This window comes from Canis lupus, chromosome 19 (assembly GCF_048164855.1).
Source record: "Canis lupus baileyi chromosome 19, mCanLup2.hap1, whole genome shotgun sequence".
Taxonomy (NCBI): domain Eukaryota; kingdom Metazoa; phylum Chordata; class Mammalia; order Carnivora; family Canidae; genus Canis; species Canis lupus.
Window position 1 is genome coordinate 56,963,027 of NC_132856.1, and position 18,077 is coordinate 56,981,103.

The 18,077-nt window shown below is 62.0% G+C and overlaps 2 protein-coding genes across 5 annotated transcripts in view; one reads left to right on the forward strand and one right to left on the reverse strand.

Moving 5' to 3' along the window:
• The window catches only part of SH3GL1 (SH3 domain containing GRB2 like 1, endophilin A2), a 31,975-nt gene extending 22,439 nt beyond the window's left edge, over window positions 1–9,536 (forward strand). The window contains exons 2-10 of one of the 2 annotated variants that reach the window (XM_072787759.1): window positions 3,891–3,959; window positions 4,209–4,281; window positions 5,157–5,300; window positions 5,745–5,878; window positions 6,037–6,195; window positions 6,414–6,517; window positions 7,270–7,394; window positions 7,530–7,586; window positions 8,048–9,536. In XM_072787759.1, coding sequence (XP_072643860.1) covers window positions 3,891–3,959; window positions 4,209–4,281; window positions 5,157–5,300; window positions 5,745–5,878; window positions 6,037–6,195; window positions 6,414–6,517; window positions 7,270–7,394; window positions 7,530–7,586; window positions 8,048–8,244 — 1,062 coding nt within the window. In that variant the 3' untranslated portion in view covers window positions 8,245–9,536. Of the gene's footprint in view, window positions 1–3,890; window positions 3,960–4,208; window positions 4,282–5,156; window positions 5,301–5,744; window positions 5,879–6,036; window positions 6,196–6,413; window positions 6,518–7,269; window positions 7,395–7,529; window positions 7,587–8,047 lie in introns of those variants that run through there. The other variant, XM_072787760.1, reaches the window with a different exon arrangement.
• MPND (MPN domain containing) lies at window positions 2,035–17,931 on the reverse strand. 3 transcript variants are annotated; one of them, XM_072787756.1, is made up of 13 exons: window positions 17,793–17,931; window positions 17,424–17,707; window positions 16,495–16,731; window positions 14,780–14,912; window positions 14,289–14,373; window positions 13,992–14,088; window positions 13,649–13,721; window positions 13,197–13,273; window positions 12,319–12,487; window positions 12,164–12,234; window positions 11,694–11,783; window positions 10,946–11,038; window positions 2,035–2,588 (listed from the first exon to the last, which is right to left on the reverse strand). In XM_072787756.1, the coding sequence occupies exons 1-13, from the start codon at window positions 17,797–17,799 to the stop codon at window positions 2,487–2,489; spliced, it is 1,518 nt and encodes a 505-aa protein (XP_072643857.1). In that variant the 5' UTR covers window positions 17,800–17,931; the 3' UTR covers window positions 2,035–2,486. The 3 variants fall into 3 exon arrangements, with proteins under 3 accessions (XP_072643857.1, XP_072643859.1, XP_072643856.1); XM_072787758.1 differs by lacking the exon at window positions 2,035–2,588 and adding an exon at window positions 9,850–10,102; XM_072787755.1 differs by lacking the exon at window positions 2,035–2,588 and adding an exon at window positions 9,850–10,102 and having other exon boundaries at window positions 10,946–11,156.
• Window positions 17,932–18,077: the final 146 nt, after the last annotated feature.

Sequence of the window (18,077 nt, forward strand, 5' to 3'; positions counted from 1 at the left end):
TCTCTGCGGAGTCATCTCAGTTGGGAGGTCTGCTGTTGGCTTCGTCCCACTCCTCAGGATTTGAACTGCTTCTGCAACTACCACCAAGAGGCCTCCTGGGACATGCACGCCAGTGCAGGCAGCCGCCTTTCACCCGCGTACCGTAAAAGAAACTTCTCCTGCCTGAGTTCCACCTGACTCCTGGAGCAGCTGTCCTCTGGCTCATGGCATGCGGCATTTCCTCAGTCCTTTCTCGGACTAGTTCCACTGCATTTGCTCTTTCTCTCCCGAGTGTCAGATTCCTTGCTTCTCTCCAAAGATGGCCAAGGTCTGGAATGATAACACCAGGCTTTGAAAGAATAGCCTCTCCCGCAATTGGTCTTTATTATGAATGCCCACAGGCCAACATTTGTGCATGGAAGTCATGTGGGTGAAGATCCAGCTGTGTTCCAGGTTTGCTCACCTTCCAGGTGCCCAAGTCACAGGTAGTGCCATCTCCCCATGCGGCTCCACTACTAATCAATGCAGGAGCCTATGACAGGTCGCGCTGTCTGCCCAATGCAGTCACTTGCAGACATGTCATTGCAAATATGATCATTCAAAGGCCAGGTGGGATATATGCCTGGAGAGTAGCCAGAAAGCAGCAGGAGGGGGTCGGGCATGCAGGGAGGCGTCCAGGAGCAGGGCCTCTTGCTCCCTCCCCAGCAGTACCCATCTCTGCAGCCTAAATTTAGGGCGCACGGAGCCACTGATTCCTGCCCCATCCTGGAGTGCCTGCCATCTGGGTTGGTAGAGCATGCTTTTCCCAAAAGTAGTATGGGGGTAATATCAGTCAGGCCAAACGTATGGTGTGAGTCCAGTCATGCAGTTTCCAGAAGAGGTACCAGTAGAGAGAAGAGAGGGAACTTCTAGCTGCTGGAGGTGTTCTGAGGCTGGATTGAGGTGCTGGCACTAAAACTCCTCCGTCATCCAAGGGTAACTAATGAGCAGTAGATCCTGGGATAGGCCCACAGAATCTTGATAAGGCTGTTGAAGAAGATAGGAGCCTCATTGCTCAGAGGTGCCACAGAGCAGCCACACTCACCAGCAGGTACCTGGTGTCCTGGGCGTTGACACACAGCTGCCCAGGAGAGACCCCACTCTGGGCCCTTTGTGGACACAGTCACTGAGCACTACCCTGAGGCCCACCATGCAGGCAGCGCCAGGCCAAGCAGGCGAGGAGCCTAGGTGGGCATGGCAGAGCAGAGCTCAGGAGCCAGTCTTGAAAAGAGCTGGAAGGTGTCAGGAATTGGGCGATAGGGAGCTCACCTCCAGAGGCTACCACCAGCAGGCCGCCACCAGGTCCTGGATCTCACCTGGTGGGAGCTAGGGCGCAGGCTAACGCCTGGACTAGGGCAGGGTTTTGGAGAACGTTCCGGCCTGGCCTGGGGCTGGGCTTCATGCTGGCCCCAGAGAGGCGCGGGATAGGTTTCACAATGGCAGCCATTATGGGACCACTGCTAGTGACTCAGGCTCCGAGCATCTGGGTGGGGCCCGGGAGCCTGCAGAGAGTGGGCGGTGGTCACCATCCACCCTCCTGTCCTCCGAGGTGCCACAGCCACGCAGGGCCCAGCCAGTGGGGAACAGGCCCTCCGCACCACAAGCTCAAGGGAGTCCCTGGCTGTTCTCAGATGTGGTGAGGAAGAGCGGGCCCCACCGGGCACTGCGTGTTTCCTCCCAGCCCACATGAGAGCAGGATCGGGCTGTAGTGACCTACCACTGAGGGAGCCTGGGGGGCGAGATCCGTGTGCCGTGTGGGTTCTGCAGGTGGAGGTGGGGTTTCCACGGTGGTGTCTGCTGCGCTCGTTGGGTCTGAAGATATGTGTGCGTTCTTCCCGGACAGGACTGAAATGTCAGGGTCATAGCCTTCCTCAACGGCATGGCCCCCTGCCGCCCTCCTGCCCCTCCACTTAGGCAGCGTCCCAACTGCTGAGCCTCTGGGGCTGGCTGCTCAGTGATGGAAGGCCCATGGTCCCTGAAAAACCTGCTGCTCGTGCCCAAAGATGTATCCTTTTTTTTTTTTTTTTAAAGGGAAGTTTTTTTTTTTAAATTTTTATTTATTTATGATAGTCACAGAGAGAGAGAGAGAGAGAGAGAGAGAGAGGCGCAGAGACATAGGCAGAGGGAGAAGCAGGCTCCATGCACCAGGAGCCCGATATGGGATTCGATCCCGGGTCTCCAGGATCGCGCCCTGGGCCAAAGGCAGGCGCTAAACCACTGCGCCACCCAGGGATCCCCCAAAGATGTATCCTGTTTGCCAGCCCCACGTCCAGCTCTTCCATGAAGCACTTGGGTTCCCCTCTGCCGGACGTGATCTGCACCCTGGGGAGCCCCACACTCAGAGGTGCAACCCCTTTGTTGCTCTGATCAGCACATGATTCCTTTGGTTTTCCTTTATCCTTTCGGCCTCTTGTCATCCTTTTTTGCGTTTGTGCCAGTTCCAAGATTGTGAGCCTCGGAGAGAATGGTCATCTGCAGCCTGAGGGACATGGGTCCTGAGGTCCTAGACGGTGAAGGGAGACTGGCAGGGCCCAGGTGCTTCCAGCGTGGCCTCCTGTGTGCTCGGGTGCCTAGTAAAACCAGCCCCACACGTGCCTGAGGAGCTGAGGGCTCCTGGGTTCCCAGGGGAGGCACTTCTGCCACCGACCCCCCCACCCCAGGCAGGCTGCAGGGTCTTCCCATGCCTTCCCCTAGGGGCAGGATGTGGCTCCTGCCTGGGAGACGTGTCCCTGTCTGCCCCACACCATGTCTTCCTGCACTGAGCCAGGCCATCGGCCCCGGGGCCCCGGAAGGTGTGGTTTTGAGCACCTACGCTTCAGCTCCCTCCTAGTTCACCAGAAGAGTCTCGTCTCACGTCAGGCAGTGCACTCATTTCCCTCTCTGGCAACCACTGAATTTGAGAACGTCCTGTTCTCATCATCATCCTGTTCTCATCATCAAAAGAAGTGAAACTGTCCCATGAAATAAATTGGGACGGCCCATAAATGCCCAGGGAGAGACCAGGGTCTTTCCTTATGGAGCGGTTAGCAGAAGCAGGAGGGCAGCCTCTGCCCGTCCCACAAGGTCCTCTAGAGGATAGTGCATGACCCGAGCTGCTGCAGGTGGCAGCAGTCACTGGGCAGACCCTGCTTCCTTCCTGTCCCCCCATTGCGGTGGCTTTAGCTCTCCTACACCTGCGGCTCAGCCAGGTATAAACCCACTGGAGCACAAGGCCCTGTCTCCTCTGGATCCTGCTGGAGGTGGGGGGTGGGGGCGGTCACAAAGCTGTGGACTGGGTCATCCCCATGTCCATTCAGTCCCTTCAGCCACAGGACTTCCTCCTCACCACGGACCTGCTTGTTTCCCAGAGGTGCCCAGGGAGAATGTATTTTGAGGAAGTGCTGGCTCCTGGGTTCACAGGATTCCTTCCCAAAGAGGCAGGAATTCAGTGGGGAAAAGGAAGTGTGAGATCCCTGGGGGAAGAGGCTCTGGTGAACCTCTTCGCCACACCTGGAGCTGAACTGATTTCAGCCAGGGGGGCCCGGCATCACTGTCTAGGTGTGGGCACCTCAGCCCCGAGAGGGGACATCACTCAACTGTGGTTGCCCCCAGGCAGGTCTCCAGGGGTGGTGGGCACTCGTGGGGTTTGCTTGGCCAGGGAAGGCTTCCAGCAGGAGTTCCTTTCCCCCCACCCTGGGTTGGAAGGAGGGTGTGGGTTTGGAACCAGGGCCCTGCTCAGCCACCCATCTGGCCATCAGCTGCATCCCTGGGAAGCCGATATGGACGAGCTGGCCCTTCTACATGCTTCCACTGGCAGTGGACATGGCTAGAAGGCATATTCAGGGCTCCTCTCCACCAGAACTCACACTGTTTTCCCTCCTTCTGTCCCCCAGCTGGTCAGTGAGAAGGTCGGAGGGGCTGAAGGGACCAAGCTTGATGAAGACTTCAAAGAGATGGAGAAGGTACCAGTCTGATGCCCAGCACTGTTTACCCTCATGGGCCACTGCAGCGCTACAGCTGGGCCATGGGTGGGGCTCGTAGATGGATGGATACCCCCCAGCCCTGGGAGGCAGGGCAGACAACAGCCTTCAGAGCAGCACGCGGTTCTTGTGTGGGCTCTGGGGCGCAGGGCAAGGGCTGTCCAGGGACTCCTGGTTTGGCCTCTGGCTTCCCAATGGTTACGAAACCCCACACACTGCCTCTCTTGACAGAAGGTGGATGTTACCAGCAAGGCTGTGACAGAAGTGCTGGCCAGAACCATTGAGTACCTGCAGCCCAACCCAGGTAGGGGGGCCAGCCAGCCAGGAGGGGCCTGTGTCAACCAGGAATCTTCTGGAGCATGAACAGGAATGTATGGGCTCAGAGAACTGAAATGGCCAGGGATAGGCAAGCGGGTTTCATGGGTGACTGGATCCAAGGGTCCAGAGGATATCCCTAGAGTCCTGCATTTCCTTTGTATTTCATGAGGCAGCTCTCATTCTGTATGGCAGCCTTAGTGTGAAATCACCCTTACAGCTAATAGTCCCGGCAGAAAAGAGCGTCTTTCCACCTAAGCAACCCACTGGATCCATCAGAACAGGTTGCTCACCCATTTGCCTGGCCCCAGCTGTCTGCCCACCCTTGGAGCATGAGGTGGGAGTCACCTAGTCTGAGAGAGAGAGATGGGGACTTTTCCCTAAGGAAAATCCAAATCCGAGTAGGAGGTGATGGGTGTGGGACAGGCAGTAACACCAGCCAGGCCCCGTTGAGGCCTGTGCCAGGGACCAACCTGCGCAGGCAAAGGCAAGCGCTCAGCTCCTCCCCCCACGCCAGGCGGAGGGCTATGTCTGGGGCACCTGGACATGCCTGTACCTGCCCCCCGCCCTGGGGTGCTACTCCACAGGCCAGGGAAGGGAGCTTCTGTGATCAGAGCTGTGCTCCAGGATGAGGAGGCCCAGAGGGGTCTAGAGGACAGAAGTCTATGCAGGAGGTTCTCAGAGCCTGGCTGTCTGCAGGCATAGGAACCAAGATTCCTTGGGCCAGGGCTGCACTTTAGAAATCAGGGTGTCGAGGAGAGGGAGGAACCCAGAGAGGGGAGCAGCCCGCAGTTCTGGCCAAGGGCAGGCCTGGTGGCTTCCTGACAGACTGGCTGCACACCTACCTGGCCCGTTCCTTTGCAGCTTCACGGGCCAAACTGACAATGCTCAACACGGTGTCCAAAATCCGAGGGCAAGTGAAGAACCCTGGCTACCCGCAGTCAGAGGGCCTGCTGGGCGAGTGCATGATCCGCCACGGGAAGGAGCTGGGCGGCGAGTCCAACTTTGGTGAGGGCTGTGGAGGGCCGGCTGGGTGGGCTGCAGGGCTGGGGTGGCTACCACTGGACGGTGGGATGCCACTGCCCCAGAGCCTCCTGCAGTGAGTGGTAATCCCCTGGATGAGGGTGACAGAGGCTCCCAAGGACACCCAGCCTTCCTCTGTGGGGATGGAGAGTTGGGGTGTTGCCTACAGGGCCAAGACCCCTTGGAAGGCCTGTCCTCTCGAGCCAGAACTTATGCTAGGGAATGGGGGCAGAGGGTGCTTGACATTTGTCATCACCAGCTCCTCCTGGCTGCTCGGGCTCAGGTTCAGACTTTAGGGTTCCTTGGTTTGTCCTGAATTCTGGCATCTGGTCCATGGGATGAGAGAGCAGTTTAGAAGTTGGGGTGTCTTGGACTCCCAGGCCACGGTCTCCCGTGACAGCTACTCCCCCACTCCCTGCCCTGCTGTAGGGGACGCCCTGTTGGACGCAGGGGAGTCCATGAAGCGCCTGGCAGAGGTGAAAGACTCCCTGGACATAGAGGTCAAGCAGAACTTCATCGACCCCCTGCAGAACTTGTGCGACAAAGACCTGAAGGAGATCCAGGTGCTGCCCCCCACCTGCACCCTGCCCTGCCCCGCATGCCCATCCTCCTGTAGCCCCCAGCACCTGTCCCCTGCCACACACCGTGCTCAGCGTGCCAGTCCTCCCTGTGCAGACCCTAGCACTTGCCTCATAGTCTCAATGCCCTCCCACTCCCGCAGCACCACCTGAAGAAGCTAGAGGGCCGCCGCCTGGACTTTGACTACAAGAAGAAGCGACAGGGCAGGATTCCCGATGAGGAGCTGCGCCAGGCCCTGGAGAAGTTCGAAGAGTCCAAGGAGGTGGCTGAGACCAGCATGCACAACCTCCTGGAGACTGATGTACGTTGGGGCCCTCCTGGTGGGGAGCCCGAGGAAGCGCAACCAGTGGGTGGAGTCATGCATGCCCAGCTCCTAGGCCCAAGGGGCAGCTGCAAGACCCAAGGGGCAGTCTCCCTGGCCCCTGTGCTGGGAGCACTCTGGCCCAGCTCTCTGAGAGGTGGCCTTGGAGGTAGGGGTCACAGGGAGGCCTGCCCCTTCAGCGTGCTGGTCACTTGCAGATCGAGCAGGTGAGCCAGCTCTGCGCGCTGGTGGATGCCCAGCTGGACTATCACCGTCAGGCCGTGCAGATCTTGGACGAACTGGCCGACAAGCTCAAGCGAAGGTGAGCTCCAGCCCCTGGCCTTCCATGTGGGAGCCCCATCCTGCTTTGTGCTGAGTTGGGGTGCCCTGAAAACCTAGAGTCAGTCCTGTGGAGTCCTGGACCAGCCCTTCAGGGCTCCCAAGACACCACCACTAGCCTCCCCCGACTGTCCAGCCTTGCTCAGAGCATGTGTCAGAGCAGGGGGGGCTGGCTTCTTTTCATAAAGAATCTCCAGACTGTGCTCACAGGGTGGGGGTTCCAGGGAAGCAGCAAGACCTCATCAGGCTTGTGGCAGTTGTCAGAGGGGAGGACTGGAGTGACCTGAGGCTGGGAGGCCAGAGAATGAGGTAGTTCAGAGCTCAGCTCCTCCCCCAATGGAGGAGCACTAACTTCCCGTCCCCCAGGGCCTGGGGAGGTAGGCTACACAGCACAAGGGCAGACAGGGCTCCCCTCTGAGAGCTGTCCACTAGTCCAGGGCCTGAGAAAGATTATCTAGAGCAGCCGTGTCCCCAGGTGGGGTGGGCATGCTAAGGGAGCTGTAGGGTTTGGCAGGATCTGGCCATTTGGCGGCTTCTGAGAAGGCCCTGAGCTGGGGGAGCTGCCCAACTAGGGGGCCCTGTAGTTAGACCCGTTGGGCCTCTGTGTCCAGGGCCCACCCTCCTACCCCAAGTCCTGGGCAGCAGCATCAGCAGTAGGGACGGAGGAGTCCCTTCATCTTGGCATGTACCGCTCAGGCCCTGCTGGCTGCTCACGGCTTTCCTCCCTGCACACAGGATGCGAGACGCCTCCTCTCGCCCCAAGCGGGAATACAAGCCCAAGCCTCGGGAGCCCTTCGACCTGGGGGAGCCTGAGCAGTCCAATGGGGGCTTCCCCTGTGCCACAGCCCCCAAGATTCCAGGTAAAAAGTGGGGAGGGGGCCACCCCCAGTGCACCGCTCCGTCCAAACTGCAGAGCCAGGCCCGCCCCACTACCTCTAGGGAAGGGGCCCAACCCCGGTTTCCCGGCCCACCCTCTCTGCTTTGTCTGCACACAGCTTCGTCATCTTTCCGATCTTCTGACAAGCCCATCCGGACCCCCAGCAGGAGCATGCGTGAGTGTCCCTGTGGCACAGACCCTGCCCTGCCCTCACAAGCTCCCCGCTTCCGTGTCTAACTGCCTTCTAGTCTGCTCAGAAGGGCCCTTCTCTGCTTCTCTGGCAGAAGGCCTCTTGGCCCATCTTGGGCAGAGGAGGAGCTAGGTGCTGGGGCCTCCCCATCCGTGTGGGGCCCTGCTGTGAGCACCTAGGGTGTCCGACAGCCTCTAGGCTCTTCGAGAGGCAGCCTGAGGGCTTCTGGTCATTCTGTCACCCTGATGCCATTGGGCATACCTGGCTCTCCCCAGGAGCATTTTGGTGACCACTGATGGAACCCATGTCCCTCCCTCTTGTCCCTCTTTTCTCACAAGGCTATGGGCAACAGAGGAAACAGCACCTGTCCTTCACAGGGACCCGGGTAGGGTGGGGCGGGCAGGCAGGGAGGGTGCCAGAGGTCTGAGCCGAGCCCCTGCCCCCAGCACCCCTGGACCAGCCAAGCTGCAAAGCTCTGTACGACTTTGAGCCTGAGAATGCCGGGGAACTGGGCTTCCACGAGGGTGACGTCATCACGTTGACCAACCAGATCGACGAGAACTGGTACGAGGGCATGCTCCACGGCCAGTCGGGCTTCTTCCCCCTCAGCTACGTGGAGGTGCTGGTGCCCTTGCCTCAGTGACCCCGTCAGCCCGGTCCAGGTGGCCTGCATCCCACCTGCCTCTGCAGCCAGGGCTGAGCCTGCCTGCGCTCCTGGGGCCACTGGGGAAGGCAGGCCCCGCTGGGGCGGCCAGGGGGCGGGGGGCCCGGGGGGCAGGGGCCCGCTTCCACTAGCAGTCACCCACAGTCCCCTTTCCATGCAGCAGTCCAGGGCCTAGGGAGTAGGTTTCCTGCCCAGGGCCCCAAGGGGCTAACACTAAGGTGCTCTTAGAAACACTAACTTCCTCCCACCCCCCAGGAATACCTCTCCAGGAATGGGTAACTCCAGGTGGGCCCCCCTCCCTCCCTTCCTCCCACACACATGTGCACACATACCCTGTCCTGTCCCTCCCTCCTCCCCTCTTTTGGGGTCCCCCCACCCGCCAGGAGACCTGCCCTTAACAGCATGAGCTGGAACATCTGTGCCACTGGCTGTTCCGAGTAGGATCCCTGGCCAGGACTCACCACCCTGCCTTTAAGTTACCTTCCAACACTCCTTCCTGGCCCCAACTCCAGGGCTCCCCAGGCCCTGGCACACCCACAGATGCCACCTCCCTGGGGAGAGACAATCCTGGGGTTCTCAGGGTTCCCCTAAAGACCAGCCCTGTCCTGAGCAGCCCTTGAGCTGCTGTCATCTCTCCCTGCAGGGCACTGAGCCCTGCACACCAGTGCCCTCCACCCTGTCCCGCACCCCCTCCTCTGTTCCCACATGTAGGGTACCCCACCCCAGACAAGCACACGGAACGTTTCTCTGGCACGAGCTGCCACCACCAGCTGTGCACACGGCACTCACGTGTGCACCACAAACAGGACCACAGGAGTCTTCCAGCCTCTGCTCTGCTGAAGGTCAAATATAAAGGCTTTGATGAGTGAATGTTCCCAGACCCCTGGTTGCTGGGACTACCCCTCAGGAGGGTCACAGGCACCTTCCCCATCCTAAGCCGTGGCCGTAGCCATCTCCCTTCAGACCAAGGCAGGCAGCTGCCCTGACCAGCAGAGCCCAGCCCTGCTTCCACTTCCTGTCTTGCCTCATCCAAAAATTGGCTAAACCGGGGGACTTCGGGACTGGATCACATTCCCCTCCTCTGATGACCCAGCAAAGCCCCGGGGACACCAAGCTCTGCTCCTGAGGCCACCCCCCTCATTGCCATTCCATGAGGGATGCACGTGCATCCCAGCTAAGATGAGCAGTGTAGCCTTGGTCACAATCGAGGGCAGGTTGAAATGTAATCCTGAATTTTTTTTAAGAAAAGTATTAAATGTCTCTTTCTACAACCTCTGTTATGGTGCAAGGTGGGGAGGGCAGTGGCGCTTCCCCAAGCTCACCCAGACATGCACAGCTCTCCAGAAGGGTCCCCAGTCCGGGCCCACTCCGGGGAGAGTACTAGCCCCCGACAAGCCAGGGAGGGACTGTGGTCATGTGCTGGTCACCGGCGCGGCAGTAGATCCCCCACAGCTCCCTGCAGCTCCAGCCCCAGGAAGCCCACGCCACGGTGGCTGCACAAAAGGCATCCTTCCCATACCAGCCAAGAACCCGTGACGAGTGCGGGGAGGGAAAGGCATCCCCAGGTGAGACACACGCCCAGGATGTTTGCTTCTCCCTTTATTGTCTGCGCCCCAGCCACTGTGCAGCTGAGTTGCACGGGGACAGCAGCATAGCTGCAAACAAAACCCCAGACCCGTTCCTCCTCAGCTGGAACCACTGGGGTTCAGAGTCTGACCAAGAGGCCCCCCAGGCCCTCGGAGGCGATGCCTCAGCTCCCTTGTTTGAGAAGGCTGTAAACCTGCTCCAGCACGTGGCACAGGCCCTGGTCCTTGGGTGTCCTGCTGGCCAAGGAGATCTGAAACGAGCGGGGCTGGCACCTCAGGGCTGTGCCCAGTGGTCCTGGCCTCACTTCACCCCCCAGAGGGCAGAGGAGTTTTACTAACCAAGGTACACAATGTGTTCTAAAGTGAGGTTTTATTTTTAAAGGGGGCCCATTCGTGGAACGTTCTGGGTTTTGGCGGGGAAGGGGGGTTCTATCTGCACATTCCACATCCTGCTCTCTCCCCAGTGGCCTCCCTGCCAGGCTCTCACCTGGGTCGGGAGGCGCCCCCACCCCACCAGCCCAGTGACAGGGTAGAGGGGACCCACGGCAGCTCAAAGCTGTGGCCACTCAAGTTTCGACAAAACAAGCAAGCGTGCAAAACGGCCTTTCGCTCCCAAGTGCAATTGAAAATGCCTTCTGAGAAGGACTTCCAGGCCGGAAGTAAGACCCTCTGAGGCCACCAAGCCCTTAAGTGTCCCCTGAGGGTAGGGCCAGGGGGCTGGAGAAACCCCTCAGGGCACCAGCTTCTCTGCTTGGTTCAACTTTGCTGGCACTGAGGCTCTGGACCAGACCACAGCCCCCTCCACAGACTCCCTGCTCCCTCGCTCGCAGCACCCATGCTGTGAGGGCCCAGCAGAGCTGCTCCGACCTTTTATGCTTTCATCTGCATCCTAATACTGGTTCCCTGTCACTGTCACCATCCACCTGTGACCAAACAAGTCTCCTTGGCAGCTTTAAAAGCCAGGTGAGATACTTTCTACAGAAGAAATTAGGTCAGCACTATTTCCCAGGCTGCCCAGGGTTAGATTATTGGGGGGCTCCCCAAGAACTGTCTTCCTAAAGGGCTTTGTGGGAGACTGAGGGTGTGAGTCTTACCTTCAGCTTGTCAAGGTACGTGTGCTCCTGGCTCCAGGGCTCCTGGAACCTCACGAGGTCGGGGGCGCCCTTGTAGAATTCCACCAGCAGCATCTACAGGACAGGGGGCCGATGGGTCCCCCTCGCTCCCGGGAGCCCTCTGTCCTGGGTGCCCAGGATACAGCAGCGAGCAGCCCAGACACCACCGCCGCCCTTCATGGGGCTTCCAGGCCTATACAGCATATAGGCGCTACCCAGGACCCTGGAGAGACCGCTGAGGAGCATCTCCAGGGAGAACTAAGGGAGCTTTCAGGAGGCCCCTGGAGGGGGAGGCGAAAGGACCCCGAAGAGGGAGGCACCCATGACTCTGAGCAACCCCGCCCCCCTCGCGTAACCTCATCCCAGGCCACAGTGTAGCCCAATCCCACAGGTGTGACCAACTAGCTGCTTTTTAAATGGCTGTTGGAACCTGGGCACTGAAAACATTCATCTGGGCGCCAGCTGAAGTCCCTCACGAGTCTTCATTTGGACAATCAGTGGCAGGGGCAGAGGTGCGAGGCCGGGCACCTCCAGCAAGTTCCAGAACAGCCAGGAGGCTGGCGGGGGTGGGGGGAGGGAGGAGGTGGGCAAGAATCCGAGACTTGAGTTTCGGCCGCGGGAGAGAAGTCTGACCCATGCCCTGATGTGGCACATTGGGCGCCCCGGCGTCCTGCAGTATCACCCCCGTCCAGCTGGGGCACCACCCCGCCCCGCCCGGGAGTGAGCTCACCATCTCATGAAGGATGTCATTAGTCAGAAAGTTGTCCTGGACGTAGGCCATCTCCACGTCCATGGGGATGCCGTAGTCACTGGGCCTTTGCTGGCAGGGACACACGCCGGTCACCACCAGCCACCTCCAGCACCCCATCCACAACAGATGTGCCCTGGGCCAGCAGTCCGAGGGAGGATCGAGACTCTGGGCCTGGCTCCTCACTGCCACCGGCTTCAAGGCCACGTGGCCCTGCCCGCAGCAGGAGAGGCCGAGGATGGCTTTCCAAAGCCCGTCTGTGACCCCAGCACAGACGTGGGGACGAAGGTTCGAGGAGGCGGCCGCCTTAGTAGCAAGGCAGATGGCCCACTTGGAGGCCACGCCTTTCCAGGTCCCTCAGGGACCTCGGATGGTGCAGGGCTTCTGTTCCCGCTTCACGGGAGACACAGGCCCGGGGCGCGCCCCCCCCCCACCACAGCAGCCCCACCTACCTCCGGGGGTGGCATCACCCAGAAGGGGGAGATCTTGGACTCGGGGCCCGGGTTGCCGGAGTAGTAAGGGGCTGCAGGGGGAGAGAGAGCGGGCGCTGGGCCTGGAGGGAGGGTCTGCGGCCCAGGAGGGGCGGGCGCGGGGCGGCGGGACTCACAGCAGAGCAGGGCCAGGCAGGGCTGGAAGCCGTTGCTGGAGCCCTGCAGCCGCAGCTGGTAGTCCATCTGCGAGTCGATGTCCTGCAGCGACGGCAGCGCGGGGCTGTGCGGGTGGCTGTGGTACCAGCCCACCAGGGACAGGCCCCGCAGGAGCAGGCTCTGGTAGATCTGGGGGCACAGGCCAGGCCGGGGCTCAACCAGCCGCCCGCGCACCCGCCCAGCTCCGTCCCCACGTGAGGCCCGCTTTTCGTGCGCGCCTGCTGTGTACCAGGCCTGGGGACACAGCGGGGACCAAGACAGAGCGGCGCCCACCCTCAAGGGGGCCAGCGGGGGCCACGGTCAACAAATACATTACAAAGCTGCACCTGTCAGGGAGCAAAGCCACAAGTTTATTGGCGGCACTGCTGTATCCCTAGCTCGTGGACAATTCTGGGCACACAGCAGGCACTCGAATGGTTGGACAGCTAGGTGGACGTGTGTGCCCTTGAGCAGGACTGGCATTCCCAGGGGCCTTCAGCAAGCAGAGCCCCGCGCTGGCCCCAGGAGCAAGAAAGGTGGGCCGAACCCACCCCTATTCGCCTGTCCCCAAGAGCCACTGGGGGTGCCAGCGGGCAGTGGGCGTGTCAGAAAAACACTACTGGGGTGGCAGCTAACATTCGCTGGGCTGTCACTACCTGCCAGGCACGGCTAGGAAACGGGTGCCAGAGGGAAGGGTGCTGGCCGCCTGTGCAGAGCATGCAGGACCGTGGGCTCACGCACGCTCATTTGCACACTTGTTAAACTCGGACACTGTGCAAGCCCCAGGACCCGGTGGCCAGAACAGCTGTGTCCACCCTAGCCCTCCCCGGAGTGCCCTGGCCCCCTGTGCCCCCCTCACCTCCTCTTCCATGTTGGCTGCCATATCCACGTCTCCCAGCCGGCTGCGACAGGGGAAGGCTCTCAGCACCGTGAGCACTGCACAGAGGCGGGGAGAAGGTGTAGACACCCACCTGGCCCTATCACCCCCTGCCCACCTGCCCCAAACGCCCCCCTGCCCACCTGGCCCCAAACACCCCCTGCCCACCTGGTCCCAAACACCTCCCTGCCCACCTGGCCCCAAACACCCCCCTGCCCACCTGGTCCCAAACACCTCCCTGCCCACCTGGTCCCAAACACCTCCCTGCCCACCTGGCCCCAAACACTCCCCTGCCCCAAACACCCCCCTGCCCACCTGGTCCCAAAAACCTCCCTGCCACCTGGCCACAAACACCCCTCTGCCCACCTGCCCCAAATACCCCCCTGCCCACCTGGTCTCAAACACCCCCCTGCCAATCTGCCCCAAATACTCACTCTGGCTGTTGATGTCCCAGCGGCCCCCCAGGTACCCCACGACCTCGCTGCGAGTCAGGTGGCTGTGGAAGTCCTGGGAGGGGATGGACATCGGGAGAGGGCTCAGGCTGTGGCCTGGCCCCAAATGTCTATTCTCAGGGCCGGAGCCCTCGCAGTGTACCGGGACCGCCCCACCAGCCTCCTTCATTCAACACTGAGTGCCTACTGTATACCAGTAATGAACAGGCCAGACAGGTCCATGCCCTCAGAGCTACCATTCCAGGGACCCCTTCCAGGTGCCCTAGCCACCTGCCCAGGCCTGGCCCTCAGCCCACAAGGGACGGGGTGGCGGCTGGGCACACACCAGCAGGAACAGCACGTTGCTGGAGATGGCCACGTTGAACGGCTGGAACTTGTTGATGGCAGCAAAGGAGGTTACTTCCACCAGGGTGTGGGGGTTCCTGTGGGAGCCAGTGGGGCCCAGAGTTCAGGCACTCATGCCCGAGCTGGCTCCCTGGGCCTCCAGATCCAGCTGTGCACAGGGGAGGCCCCGAGCCCACCCTACTCCTGCCCCCCGCTCCACCCACTCCCGCAGAGCGCGTGTACACTGGGGTGTGTGTGTGTGTGTGCGCGCGCGCGGCGGGCACAGGGCGTGTCTGACCTGGCAGAGTCTCGACTGCCCAGCATGCAGTACCGCACAGGCACCCGGATCTTGTTTTCCACCCGCTTCCCAGGGGTCACGGCCTCTGCAGGATGTGGGGCAAGGGGGAAAGGGCAGCAATTAAGCCCTCCCAGCCCAGAACTGGAAAATAGAGACCAGGCTACCCAAGGAAGAAAAAAAAACCCTCCAGAGGCCACTTGAAAAATCAGGCTGCAGAAGAACTGAGATCGGGCGGCGGGTTAACAAGTAGGAAAAAAAGAAGATTAAAATACCAGATGAAGGGCTTAGGAAATCAGGTGAGGACCTAGAGAAGCAGGCAGGGGGCCAAAGGAACAGGCACTGAGGCAGAGAAATCCTACAGGGAGCATGGAAGTCAGGCAGCGTGGGAAAGAAATTAGGCAGCAGGGCTAGGACGTCAGCCAGGCATCTTGGGAACGCGGAGAAAAAGGCCAGGCCTGACCCGGGCCTCCTGCCCTCCCCGGGCCTCTTACCTGTGTGGGCAGGTTCCAAGGGTCCCTTGGCAGGTGGCCTCCGGCTCTTGTCCTCCGTGGAGACCCCCGCCAGCGCCTCCTCCTCTTCTTCCTCCATCAACAGCTCCTCCTCCTCGCCTTCACTGGCCGGGCTCTGGTGGGGTGGGGGTGGGGAGGGCCGCAGGACCCTCAGCTGGGTGCCGCCCCCCCTCACCGCGGCCCACCCACGCCTCGGCCGAGCCCCAGGTTCCTGCCGCCGCCCCGGATGCCCACCAGAGGGCGGGAGCGGGCAGGAGCGGCCTAGGCTTTTGGGCCGCAGCGCAGGTTTGAGCGCCTGGCAGAGGGGCCCACCTGGCCTCTGGCTTCTCCCAGCGGTGCGGCCTCCCGCAAGCGCCCTAACCTCCCTGAGCTCTATTCTCCTCGTCTTTAAACCAGACAATGGCCTCCAGCTGCACAGGGAGGGCATCAGGGAGAAGGGAGAATCTCTGCAAAGCAAGCAGCCCGCCGCCTGCCCACCCAATTCTCCGGGCAAGCCCGGGCCTAGGGGATTATTTTACCAGATGCTCTCAACCATCTCTCCTCCTGATCTCCCCTAACTGCCCCTGCTGGGGCGACTTCCCAGGGTCCAAATCCAACAGTCACATATCCTCTCCGCCGCTGCAGGGACTGACTGGCCCGTCCCCCCTTCCCCTGGGAACTCCTCAGGGACCTGGCTTCCTCCCCGCTGTCCGGCACCCTCGGTTTCCCACCCCCCACCCCTTCGGAGCCCACGCTGGGACCCCTCGGGGGCAGTCTCCTCTGCTCTCCCTCTGTCGATGCCAGGATGACACCCACAGTCCTGTCTCCAGGCACCCCTCACCAGCTCCAGACTCGGGGTCTGGCTGACCCTGGAGGCCTCCTTGCCGGGGGGCTCCGGGGCGTCCCTCACACAGCTCGGCCACACTCCACCGACTGTCCCCCACACCTGCTTCTCCCCAATCCCCGCATCTCCGCCGAGGGCAGCTCCAGGCATCCGCTTGCTCAGAACAAAATCTCCCTTAGCACCAACGTCTCATGCAGCAGCAAATCCCGTGAGATCCACTTTCAAAATCAGCCAAAACTTGCCCACGTCTTCCCCCATCAATTGTCAGGATGGTGCACCCCATCATCTCCCACCAGGACCAGTTCAGTCCCCAGCTCCCCTCCTCGCCCCCCCCCGTCTGTGCTGCATACAGCGGCCACCAGGGGGCGCCCGTGGGCCCCTGAGTCAGGTGTGTCCAGCCTCTGCCCACAGCCTCCCTGGGCTCCCACCCACCTCAGGGTAAAAGCCCCAGTCCTCCCCGCCTCTTTCCAGCCTGCCAGCGGCCCTACAGGCTTCGGACCTGCCAGCCAGACGCACCTATCTGATGCATGCAGGGACTGTGATCATCTTCATTCTACTTACGGACACGACTTAGGACCGGAGTCGGTGCTTGGCTAAGTCCACCCGGCCCCTGCCACTGTCTCCAGTCCCCTCAGCTACCTAAGGCATGTGAGCCTCCAGCTGCATCGGCTAATCCTGGTTCCGCAGGCGCTGGGTCGCTTCTACCAACCTGGCGTTGCTGTGCCACCCCCTCCCTCTGAAAACTCTTCCCTTTGCCTTGCTCTGACAAACTCCTGCTCATCCCACAGGGCCCCAGCTCCAGCGTCCTCACTCGGGGCACTCCTGGCGCAACAATGAGTCAGGGAGAGCTTGCTCGGGAGGCCAAAGGACGCACCTCGTCGGCAGCAGCTGTGGGCATGTGGAGCTGGTGTCGCCGGAGCCAGGCTGCCTTGTATTTGTCCAGTTTCTGGCCCTTGTACTTGACAGAAGCCCAGCCACAGCCGGACTTCTTGGCCGGGTTCACCAACTTTTTGCAGTGTGTGGCCCAGGCGCTGGGTGAGTTGAACACCTGCCCGGTCTCCTGCCACACGATCCTCCCGTCGGGCTGCAGGTCCCCCAGGAACTTCTTTCCCTGCAGTAACAGTGGCCTGGCTGGGCCCAGGGCCTGGTACCCACCAAGGCCCCCACCTGCCACCTGCTGCTCCCCAGGGCTGGGCGCCGGTCCCGCCCACAGCATCCCTCCCAGGAAGCCTTCCAGGCTCGTTGCCTCCCAGCACCTGCGTGTCCACTCTCAGTCCTCATGGGCCTGGGCGGAAAGCGCCCAGTTTTGGGCCTGCCCAACCCCGCAGTCGACTGTGAGCCCCCAAAGGGCAGGGACGGGGTCTCCGCGATCCGATCCCTAACACGCAGCGCACAGCCAGGCACGCAGCAAGCGCTCCATCCATAAACTGCTCCCACTCACAGACTCACAGCAACAGCAACGAACCCCTAAGGCCCTCAAGGGGTCGCGGGCACCCCGCTGGGCGCCGTGTTCATTTAATCCTCATACAACCCCGCGAGGGGAAAAAAAAAAATCTCAATTTATGCACGAGGAAACTGGGATGTGGAGGGGCTGAGCAAAGTCACGCCGCCCGCGGGGAGAGCGGTGCTGTCCTCAGCTCACCTCCCCCCGGCAGCCGGCGCTGGGTAAACGGGGTCGCCCAGCCAGAAGGGCTCCTGCTGGGCCTGGCCGCTCCCACACCCGGGCTGGGCCGGCGGCCAGGGCGCGCTGGGCCTCAGTTTCCCCGGCCTGCCCCGCGGGGATGGGAGGGTGGGTGCGCTCACCAGGTAGTAGATGGACAGCACCCCGGCGCCCGGCTCCAGCAGCGCGTCTTTGAGGAGCACCCTCAGCGTGACCGCGCGCCTGGTGAGCGCGCCCCCCGGGCCGCCGCAGCCCCCCGCCCCGGGCCCGGGCCCGCAGCCGCCGCCGCCTCCTGCGCCGCCGCCGCCGCCGCCGCGCGCGCCTCCCGCTCCAGCCGGCCGCTCGGGGTCCTCGGCCTCCGCCTCGTCCTCATCCTCGTCCGGCGCCTCCTCGCCCGCGCCGCCCGCCGGGGACAGCGGCTCCGGAGCTGCGGGCAGCGACAGGCTGCACCGGGCCGCGCGCCCCCGGCCGCCCCGCGCGGTGCCCCCCCTGCCCCCCGGCCCCCGCCGTACCTGCCATGGCCGCTCCCCGGGGACCCCCCGCGCCCCGTGCGCCCCGAGCACTCCGCGAGCCGCGGGCCCTTTCTTCCCGGCACGTGACACGGCTCCGCCCCGAGGGGGAGGTGCCGCAGCTTGGGGGCGGGCGGGGGGCTCGGCCTGCCGCGGCGAGCGGGGAAACTGAGGCCCGGGGCTTCTCTGCTTTCGGGGAACTAGTGGCTCCACCCGAGCCGACCGGGTGGGTGGAGGCCTGGAGCTGCGGGCCACGGGGGACTGTGGGGACGAGATGAGACACTTGAG

Bases quoted from the DNA above. Each gene is read 5' to 3' on its own strand.
- MPND (XM_072787755.1), bottom strand. The intron at 13,274-13,648 runs GTGAGTATTTGG...GCCTCTGTGCAG, and splicing joins CTGGGACATCAACAGCCAGA to TGCTCACGGTGCTGAGAGCC. The intron at 12,488-13,196 runs GTGAGGGGGGCA...CTGTGCCCCCAG, and splicing joins CAGCCAACATGGAAGAGGAG to ATCTACCAGAGCCTGCTCCT.